The sequence below is a fragment of the Charadrius vociferus genome, unplaced genomic scaffold (assembly GCF_000708025.1).
Source record: "Charadrius vociferus isolate BGI_N301 unplaced genomic scaffold, ASM70802v2 scaffold59, whole genome shotgun sequence".
Lineage (NCBI taxonomy): Eukaryota > Metazoa > Chordata > Aves > Charadriiformes > Charadriidae > Charadrius > Charadrius vociferus.
Genome location: NW_009661371.1, coordinates 8,018,895 through 8,029,949, shown reverse-complemented (window position 1 = coordinate 8,029,949; position 11,055 = coordinate 8,018,895). Strand labels below are relative to the sequence as shown.

General features: G+C 40.7%; 1 protein-coding gene across 1 annotated transcript in view; it reads right to left on the bottom strand.

The window, feature by feature from the left end:
* The window catches only part of PALLD (palladin, cytoskeletal associated protein), a 201,474-nt gene that overhangs the window by 12,726 nt on the left and 177,693 nt on the right, over positions 1 to 11,055 (bottom strand). Inside the window, exons 12-14 of the mRNA XM_009893734.1 lie at positions 7,808 to 7,909; positions 5,499 to 5,720; positions 710 to 859 (exon numbers count right to left, since the gene is read on the bottom strand). Of these exons, the coding sequence (XP_009892036.1) occupies positions 710 to 859; positions 5,499 to 5,720; positions 7,808 to 7,909 (474 nt within the window). The remainder of the gene's footprint in view (positions 1 to 709; positions 860 to 5,498; positions 5,721 to 7,807; positions 7,910 to 11,055) is intronic.

Sequence of the window (11,055 nt, the reverse complement as noted above, 5' to 3'; positions counted from 1 at the left end):
GGGAAAGTGGGAAGAAAAAGTTACTTCAAGAGGATGCGTGACCTGTAAAGTTTAGCTATGCCCAACACTCTAGTGGGTTTCTGTTGTATACCTCAGCCCTCATCCTGGGTCCGCAGAGAGCAAATAATATTACAAAACCAGTAACGCTCCAGGTTTCAGAAAAACATTAAGACTTTGGGAACAACACGGGAGCCCTCCCCCCTACATAAAAAGCGCTCGCATTTTTTGCCTTACAGAATAGCAATCACTGCCTAATGTAAACACATCGAGGTGCGATATACTCCCACTCATTTCAAAAAGTTGGCCTCAGTCAGTGAGCAGTGTCAACAGAAGAAAAATGAAATTGCTGGATTGGGTTACTTCTGCTGGTAAACTGGATTTTGTTCTCCCTTTAGAGTCTGTGTGCTATCCATGCTCAGTTAGGATACTGAGATGTTATCAGCCGAAACAAATGGTGGAAGGGTGATTAAAAAGCAACACCCCTCCCCTCTGAAACCTCAAACTGTAGGAAAAAACCTGCTGTTGAGTTGCTAATCTCTTGGAGATAGAAAGGTCCCACCCTCCTGATGCAAGATGAAAACACAACTCTAACTTACATACTTTACGGTGACTTCATCATTTAATTAAATCATGCATACGTAAGATGAGATAGTTTTCTGAAGATTTATGTCCAGAAGCATGTTTGCTCTGGAGCCAAACCTTCATTTACCTGTGGGTTAGCAGCCATAATAGTGTAATTCCCATCATCATCCAGGGTGGAGGCTGCCGTATGCAGTGAGCAAGTTCCATCAGGTTCTCTTTGAATTCGGTAGTGATCGCTTCGTTTAGAAATTTGCTTCCCATCTTTAAACCAATAAATCTGCAGGAAAAAAAACAAGGCATGGCTGATAAGAGGTGGGTGCTCATTGTCATCATTTCTCAATTAACAGCGCTAATGAATCTGAACTGCTGAAAACCTCTCTGGTAGGCATTAGAGGAAAACCAGTTTGATCAACTCGTGAAAGTGCAGAACCACGCTCTGTGAACCACTTTCACTAAAAGACAAGTTACAGATCAGCAATCGCTCAGAGAGAAAGACGGCAGCATCAACATTTACCAAAGAAATTTACGGGTGAGTACGGGCTGCCCCCATCTCCAGCACAGAACAGCAGCTGAACGTTGCAAGAACCAAAAATAAATGTCATTAGAAAGAAAAGTTCTGTTTTGGAGACTATTACTAATTTTAAATTTTTATTTCACTTAAATCCAAAGAACGAGAAAAAAAACGTTACCGCTCTCTTTACAGAAAACGAAAACGTCAACCAAGATAATTATGGGAATAATTAGTTCCATGATGAATAAAATAGAAGTAATGATCTCACTGTTGAACTACCAGTTTCATCTCATATCCGTTACGCTGACAGGACCGTCCTAAAAAGCCAGAAGGGGGTTCAGCCGCTCACGCTGGCACCGAGCGGTTCCATAGGCGGAGGGGCAGCTCAGTATCATTGCACGACTGAAACCAACAGTGTCGCCCCGATGTGACAGACATCTACAGAAATGGGCGACTTCACAAAATCACAGGAAACACGTCAAAGCAAGTCAGCACACAGATAGGCTTTAACAATTGTCCGCCAGCACCGCTATAGTTCCAAGTTGTACAGAACAGTTACATTATCTATCAAACAGAGGTCTTTTCCATTACTTTTGATACATAATTTTATTCTCTGGCTGACCCAAGATCTACTTTCAGTGAGCCAAAAAAAAATTTAAAAAATGATGTATGCAGAATAATATCTTACAGTGACCCATAAATTACACAAAAAACCACGTATGTGTTTTTAATGCCTTAAACTTGAGGTGAAAAAAATCCAAATATTTTAACCGAAACACAGATTTTCCTCGGTCTAATTCCTGAAGTGGGAATTTAGGTCTTACAGCAAGGAAAGGGTACCGGGCTTTCCAGTAAAAATGAAGTGACAAAGCAAAGCACAATTCCTGGTGGGGTTTAACGTGCCAGGTTCTTCATTCGTGCCAACACTTCAAAGCTCTACATTCATTCACTGGGGGGGAGAAGTTAAGGATGTACTTTTAAATTTCACAAAAAGACAATGGAGAATGTTTTGGAGGGAACGAGTGGAAATTTCCCTTATAAATTAATTACCATGTATGGTTTTTATATTAACAAGCATTATGCGTAACTTGAAATGATTTCATTTCCTCAATAGCTGGTTATACTTGTTTCCCATTTTGTCTGTCAGCAGCCTTGCAGAGACTCTGTGGTGCTAACAAAAGATTTAGTCATGTCTTCTCATCTGCTGACAGAGCACTTACTGGAGATGCAAAAGATATTTGATCACTTATATACACATGCTAATGGAGGCCGGTAACAACATAGCTGCAAAAAATGAGTTTTAACTTGCATGCTTTGCATGTGTCATAACCTCGCTTGGAAATCTACTGCATTAAGTAGCAACTATTTAATAAAATGCACTTATCAGAAATATCAGGAGACGTGCCAGGAATTATTACATGGAAATACATGCAAATATTAACTGAACCAGCTATCCAAACAACATGCATGTGTTGTCCAGTACTTGCTTCCACTAAGTGTAAAAGCATTGGCATCACAGGGTTTTACTTATGAGTTGTAAATTCTTAATATTACCTTTATCTGACGTGGAGTTAATCAGTAAAACACTACCACTGCTGGAGACAATGGCCCTTGCAGTGAGGTATTTTCTTTCTGGGATACCTTTTAATAAATGTACCATTAAACTACGTAAGCACTGAACGCTGCATCTGGATTGCTTTTATTTGCACCAGATTTTCAGAAACCAATGTGTAATGACTAGAAATACAATGGAATACACAGTACAAAAGGGTTTTTGATCTTGGGCAGCACAGGCATTTTTAATCACTAAGAATTATATTCAGCCATGTGAAGAGCGAGCAGTACCAGCTTTATGCAACTTTCGTGTCTCAATTAACCTTTTGAATGGCGTTGTCCTAATTCTGAAGAGAAATAGCCCTTAAAAAGAGGGCTCCACAATCCCTCCTGTATCACCACAGGTTCTCATTTTAATGAGAAAATAGTTTTACATTACACTCAAGGCTATAACAAAAGTAGACTCAGATTTAAAAAGTCATATTTATGAAGACAGATTTTGCACATCAGTATTCAATTTACATGGCATGTTCAGGGGAAAAAATAATCAAGCCAATAACCCCGCTTCGAAAAATCCCTTGTAATGAATGCCAGATTTTAGAAACGCTACAGTCCTTCCCAAAGCCGTTCCTTGGCAGAGCTGACAGAATACTTAGAAGGGAGGAGCTTCAAGTTAGTAAATTATTTCCAGCTTTTCATTTGCCAAAGTAAAGAATTTATTCAGGGGTAACACTTCCAGCTTCAACAAACGACAGCAGAAGGGCAGCCCTCAGCCATCGAGCGTTTCCAAACTGCTATCTTGGCACGCTCAGGCAGACGAGGGGAAGATAGAGCCTCTGACATTTGCGAAGCCCAGCTAACAAGTAGCCATCCAACAGCACTGAAATTGGTTCCATCCCAAGCAACTTAGCAAATCGCACAAAGCATCTGCGAGTGAATGGAATAAAGGGTCATAGTCCCAGGTGCAAGAGCAAATCACTTCTTAATGTGCGTGCTGCGACGCTGCAGGAAAACAGAACATCGTATCTGAATCAGCGTGCACTCACATCAGATCCTCCTTTACAATGCCCTGCTGCAGGGGAAGGACTAACAATGTGGTTCCTTGGCTGTGCAATCCCTAACGCCAAATCAAGGAGAGTAAGGGAAAGGAGACATCCTCTTTCATCTGTCTTAAATCAGATTAAGATGACACTGAAACTACACCTTAATTGAAAACTGTGAAAATTAGGGAATGGCTAAGGTGACTAAAGCCGATTCATAAGAGGTGATCCAGCAACTTAGTCATAAGCCTCGGGCAAAAAGAGTACCTCTCCAGCACACTGCACCTCTAACACCAATGAACCACTTGTCTTCCACCCTTATTCAGCGCAACGGACTCTTCTGTACTGTCATCTCAAAAGCCGTGCTGGACATCAAAGGTTTGGGCTCACAGACTGGCCTAATCTTCTCAGTGTGTGTCTTCAGTTTGAAGCAGGAGAGCTTTTTTTGATACGAGTATACTGATCAGCCCCACTTACTTTGCAGTGGTTCACATTGTGTTGTGGTCTTGGAGCACAGAATTGGATTCCTTTCAGATGAAACTAAGCCAGAAAATGTGCTCCAAGAACACATCTAATGTGCTGCATCTGCTTCAGTCTGTAGGATGAGATTAGAGCTAGCCTGAAGTAAAACCTCCTGAAACGCATGGAGGGACAGATATCTCATTCCACAGATTTGCTTCTGCTGGTCTGCATTACTTGCTAATGTCGACATAGGTCTAGTTCTCTGTTGTTCCTTTTCTGCTACCTGACAAAGTCCATCTTTCTTTTTACAGTTTGTGCGGCATCATACACCTCTGTCATTGGACATGTAAAGTCATTTGCATTTATCTCTGTTCAAAATCCTAAATACCTGTAAAACTTAAACTAGATAAGAGATTTGGATGTAGGTGCTGCTGTAAAGATCTTACCTAAGAGAAAAGGCACCTTTGATCTTGTCTGAGAAGAAGAGAGCCCCTGCCCACAAGAGGTCACTGTAAGAGCTACAAGGACCTCACGGGGAAGACACTGGCTTTGGCAAGCAAGTTGAAGAAGCTACTGCTGTTTGCCTCCTGCATAATGAGTCAGTTGATTGCCAAGCAATTTTTGAAATGGTTAAACACAACTTACCAAAGGAAGGCATTCTTCCAGACTACTAACATCACACAACTGGTACTTTTACATTTGCTAAAAGGAAATGCTTCCCAAGCCCAACCCTCCTCCCTCAGAAGCTCATCATTAAAACCTCACCATCATGTCCCATCTTGCTGTTGGGATATATGGGAGCTTATGGTATTTCATGATGCCTTCCTCTAAGTTTCAATAAAATTCAATCTTGTTAGGGTGTGTAGCTATAAGCTCTGCAACGCTGAAGAATGCAGCGATACTACGCTGGCTCCTGAACCAGAAGCATTTTTTGCATTAGCATGTTGCTGTGCCTGAGCTAATTACCCACGTTAACCTGATGAGGTTGCTTTTGGGACTACTGTGCCAGCTCTCATGGGGTTTTCTAGCACTGCACTCCGTGGTGCAGATGTACCCTGAAGGTAACTCTGAAAATGACGGAAGTATTACTTCCACGTAAAATAATTGAGATGAAGTCTCAGGAGGGAGTAACTAAGAGCTGAAGCCTCATAGTAGGATTTCTGCCTATTTAAATAATTCCAGAGGTGTCAAAAGATATTTGACTGTTTATACCAGCTTGGAGTTTTTCTTTTCAAGAGTGAATGTCTGCTGTTCCTGTAAGATCCAGCCCACAGGGTCCACGGGCTGCCTGTAAAGCACCAATATAGAACTCTTCAGAGTGTTTCTAGAAACATTTACCCTTTTCTTACCTTTGGCTTTGGATTTCCTGCCACTTTGCATGTAAATGTGACTGGCATTCCCTCAAAGATTTTGTAATGCTTTAGCTTCATCTCAAAATATGGTGACATACTGTTATCAATAGGTTCATCTCCATGTTGCACCTCGTCATCTGATTCTTCCACAGGAGATCTCTCCAGCCTGTATTCAATTTCACTGATCAATCTTTGCTCAAAGCTGGAGACTTTATACTCCTGTCAAACAAGAAAGGTACATATTAGCGTCCAGCTTCAACACATTGCTCAGCAGGATGTGTTCCTAATGTATTTTTTAATTCTACTGATCTTTGGCAATCCATTAAGGTTTTCCATATAAAAGGAAACTGTATCTTGTTGAAGAAAAACACTATAATCCGTGCCTCCAAAAACTTCCCTATGAAAAAATGAAGACATCTGGTATAAGGCAAAAATTGTATTTCATGTTATCTTAAGGTCTAATTTATAAGGGGAAGGAAAGTCATTGGTTGCTTTCTTTCCATTTTTTAAAAAAGCCTGTAAGAATAAAAGTATTCCGAACCAGTTCATAAAGACAAAAGGAACACACTAATATTTCCTTGAGGGTACAGGCAGATTTAGGGTGGGTTTTGTTTCCAGATGGCCACAAGACCATATGGTTCACATCTGCTATTTGCATAGAACTGCACCGGAGGCTGCACCAGAAGGCTAAAATGATTTTGTTTACAGCTGCCTGTAAAAATAAGAAAAAAAAAGTGAAAATGGCAACACTGGCAGTCCATGATAGTTGCCTCCCTTTACTCCTGTTGCCATGGACCCCTTTGTCTGGCCAAAAGTACCACTTCTTCCTTAAAAACAAAATTTCTCATGAGTATTCAAAACATAGGAAGAAAAGTGGAAAGTTTCACCCAGTGTAAAACTTGTTTAAATTTGCTATTCAGACAGTGCAAATCGTTACTGTGACATACAGTTACCTTCTTGACCCGTTCACTCTATCTGCTTTGCAGTACAAAAGTTCTGCTTTTACCTCAGTGATAACAAAGATAATGCCAGAATGTAAGAAAGCTCGGAAGCAGAAAAAGAAAAATCATTATTAGGCAATGCTCTTCTCCGTCAGCAGAAATTCAGGCACTCTTTCAAATGACCTTTGGCCATTGTCTCTGACCCTTATTTTATCTAAGATAGAACACGCCTCATACAAAGCCTCCTCTCACATGCCCATCCTCTACCATTGACTCTGGTCTGGGAATGACACGTAGCCTTTCTACTGACTAGTTACAGAACTAATCATAACCCTCAGTAAGGGTAAAAAAATGGAAGAAGCACGAAATACCTCTGTAAACTGCAGACATTTTTTTGATTCCTTTGTTCCCTGTAAGTTTATCATAAATGTAAAGCATGAAGTACACGTGGTACATATAAAGAGCAGCTGATTTGGATGCAAGGCAGTTAGTATCACTGCATGTTAACATTACAACAGAAAGATGCTGGAGCACACCGTTACTGCGGTTAAGCTGCCTGTCCTCAGACAATTAGGCTTATAGAACAACTTTAACACCTTGAAGGGAGTGCAGCCCAAATCTTCCCAGTTATTAATGCTAGGTGACCTCTTGTTGTTAACCAAGAACAGCAGAAGGGAAAGGGCAAAGATGACAGTGAAAAAAATCAATGGACAAAAAAGCAAGACAGAAAAAGGCGAAAAGGTTAACCTTTTGAATATCCACAGGACTCACTACAGAAGCACCAACAGAGCGAGCTTCCTGCAAAGGGTAGAAAGAAAGATCAAGAGGCAGAAAGAAGACCGAGAGGCATCTGTGACAGTTTCTCAGAGTTTTCATCAGGAGAATATACTTTATGTGGTAACATAAGCAAACGAATGCTATGCATTTCTGAACAGCAACTCTGGCATCTGAACAATGGGGAGTGTGTACCTGGCCTTTCAAGCAGACTTTCTGCTGTGTTGTTGGTCTGCATCCAAAAAGTGCAGATTACACACATGAAGAGAAGATAGTTTCAAGATAGTAGACGTATTTTTTCCTTGAGAGACTTAAAGGTCAGGGCAGAATAGGATAAACGGAAGAGTTTAAAGCAGAGAGCAGACATTTGAGAACTCTCAACCTTATTCAGTATGGAAAAACTGAGCAATAGGCATGTGATCCTCCAGTTTACTTCGCTGATATATAACATATGACTTCTGTAATCAAAACCATCCTATCTTGTGTATGTTTATTGTCTTATGTAGGACTATTTAAAGAGAATCACAGCCTGTGAAGAAAAATGGGAAGGAATTTTTTATTTTCCTGTGAAATTGTAGAGTTATGTGGCACCTGTATAGCAGGCTCCTCTTCGGGTTCCTGTATATTGAAGACAGTTGCAGCACTGTCTGCTCCCAGCAATCGACGAGCCATTTTCTCCTCGTACGTTAATCTCTGAAAAAAAAACCCAAAACACCAAAAGAGGGATGAGGAAGAAGGAAAAGAAGAAAAGAAGTTCTTATTTCTCATTAAAAACTACAAGGCGGTTAGACAGCAAGCAATGCTTTAAGTAATGTCAATAAAAGAGAGCAGCAATATTTTTCTAACAGAAATTTTCTACCGCAGTTTGTAATGCATTTTTTTTGCATTACAAGTGGCTCTTCTGGCTTAAGGAACCCTTGCCCTGACTCTGCCATTTGTTTCCATCCTCTTGCCAGGAACTTGGGCAGGAATGAGCAATAGGAACTGCTTAAATCAGCATGGCCATCAAAAAAGTGCATGTCAAATCATCCCAAATCTTACTCCTACTCGTTCTGCTCAATTTTTACATTAGAACCACACGGCAGAAAACTCTGCCAAAAATGCTAAGGAGATACTACACTACTTGATTATTTTGTCAAAAATATGACAGCTTTATAGAATAATATATTCTTTAAGGGTTTTTATTTCTATTTCTTCTTACTTTTTCGGAAATTAAGGAGACAGCTTATAAAGGACAATTTACACTCAGAAGATGAATCAAGTTAAAAGAAAACCTTAAGTGTACAATTCAATTATTTCATTACTATTTTTCCGTCTACATTCAATAACATATTTCAGGCACTTAGACACCTTCTTACAAAACAGCATTGAAAAACAACGCCAGCGAATGAAAGGCAAACTCATTGCATGGTGAAATGCCTCATTTAAACAGAAAAATGAAAAAAGAATGGAAATTGTAAAATATTACACCTACTTAATGCTTCCAGTTTTTAAAAAAGCTCATTTAAATTGATTTTTAGAAGACGTCATACTGCAGCTAATCCAGCAGGCTGAGATTCACAAAAACTAGGTACCAGTCTTGGCTTGGTTACAAATGTCTAAGCAAGTCATGAACTTTTCTTCACTTTCATTTCTTCTGTGATCACTAAAAGTGCCCACAGCCATGATTACACAAACAGAATCACCCAAGATGAGAATCTGCAAGGCAAAAGCCTCAAGGCAAGCGCAAAACCAGAGTTTACTTGGTTCAAGCTCCGACATCATCTGATCACAGTTGGGGGTTTTTTTGCCCTTTTTTTTTTTTTTTTCTTCCCTCCTCGGGCCATGTGGGCTTTCTCAGGACATTCCATTCACTTGTCCAGGCCAAACATCTCTCTCGCACTTTCCAAAATAGGCATTGACAGTCATGCTCAGCCCACCTCCTTTGAAAAAACAGGAACTTATACACTATGAGAGTGATTCTGCTTAACTACTACAAAAAACTGCCAAACCCTATGCAGTCAATGGAGAAAGGTACGTCCAGAAGCACAGTCACTCCGAACATTTCCCCTACTTCGTTCCATTGACCTTATTAAGAACCAGAATCCAGCAGCTGTGGACTGCATAGTCTGACTCAGTAGGCTGTCTTGAACTACACCACCACAGTCCACATCTCAGACATGGTAGCAAACTTCTGAGCATGGTCCTGAGAAACCTAAAGCACACTACCTTTCAGTGACACAAAGGTATCCCGAGGCATTCAGATGCTTCTGAAAACATTTCATGAACAAAACAGGGGTGACAGTCCACATTTTTAAAATTACTTTCCTCTTAAAACAGATGCCTCAATAACTGTAATCAAGTCTTAGGAGAGTTGCTTCTCATCAACTCTGAGCAGGAAGAATTTGGTATTTGAGATCCTGCAATCATTAACTAACTGGACTTAAACTTTTGTATATAAACATAAACCGTAGATGAGTGACCTGCATGTATCCATATTATATATATATATATATATATAATCTATGTGTGTGTAGATTTGATAGATAAAGGTAATAGTAATCTGAGCAAGATGCAAATGGTATGGAATAAGGGGTGGAATGTCCTGGTTTGAGGTAAAACAGAACCAATTTTGGTCAGTAACTTCGCTTCTTAGCTGGGCCTCTCTAACAACTGAAATTAACAGCATATTGTGCAGACAATGTTCACTCTCTCAGGGTGATAAGACCAATGTTTATAGCTGATGCCCAGCCATGGTATGCAGAGAGGACCTTGCTTATACTTATTGCTATAACAACCAAGGCCAACCAACTTTGTTATTTGCCCCGTTGGAGGGTCGGAAACGGAAAAGCATAGTGGGGTCCCACCTGTGGGGAGGAGCGAACAGGACAGGTGACCCAAAACTGACCAACGAGGGTATTCCATCCCATCTGCCTCATGCTCAGTATAAAGGCTGAGGGATCGAAAGGTCAGCTCTCTTCCTGCAATGGCCGACGTCTGAGGAGGACTCTGTTCGTCTGCCTGCGATCCCGATCCTGAATGCAGATCCGGAATCCAGTTCCCGTCCGTCACTGAGTCCAGCCTGGGACTGCCCCAGTGCCAGCCGGTGTCGTGATTGTCATCTCGGGAGCTTGATACGGTTTTGTATATATTTCATTATTTTTTTTTATTTTATTTTATTATTAATATTTCATTAAAGTAGTTTAGTTCCTTCTAAACTCGTAAGTCTCTTTTTCCTCCTCTGCCTCTCTCTCTGAAGAGGGGTAGAGGAGAGCATCTGTCGGTCTCATCTGGGGTCCTTCAGGTCCCCAGTAGCCGATTTGGCCTAAACCACGACAACCTTCTATGCATATCTTAAAATGCACAAAAATTAATGGAGCACTTTACGGCTGTGCATTTCAATTGTTTGATACACCCATTTCACCTCATTTCTTGACTCCTCAAGAAGTTTGTTAACTCCTGATAAAGTCTGTAAGTTAGTACTATAGGTTATTATTTATTCCGTTGGTCAAAAATGTCCCACAACTGCAGGATCTAATGATGCCTGATTCTTAATGGGGTGTTTCTCATGATGAACTGCCCTGTCCCCCTCTGACGTCCACTTACCAACTACTTTCTCCCTGCACTGTCCAACAGCTGGGCAAAAGGTCGAATGAGCCTGGACTGATCAAGAGCTATGTATATGCTTCCTGTCCAGCCACTCAGTGACAAACAGTCAAAATCAAATGGCCTCTGAGGCCGAAGAAGCCCTTGAGCTACAGACTGTGCAGGCTTCTTATATGAATTCATTATCTTTGAGACCTCCATTGCTTTGTTAAGTCCAAGTAAAGTTGTCCAACGGGAGAAGGAATGATAGGCCA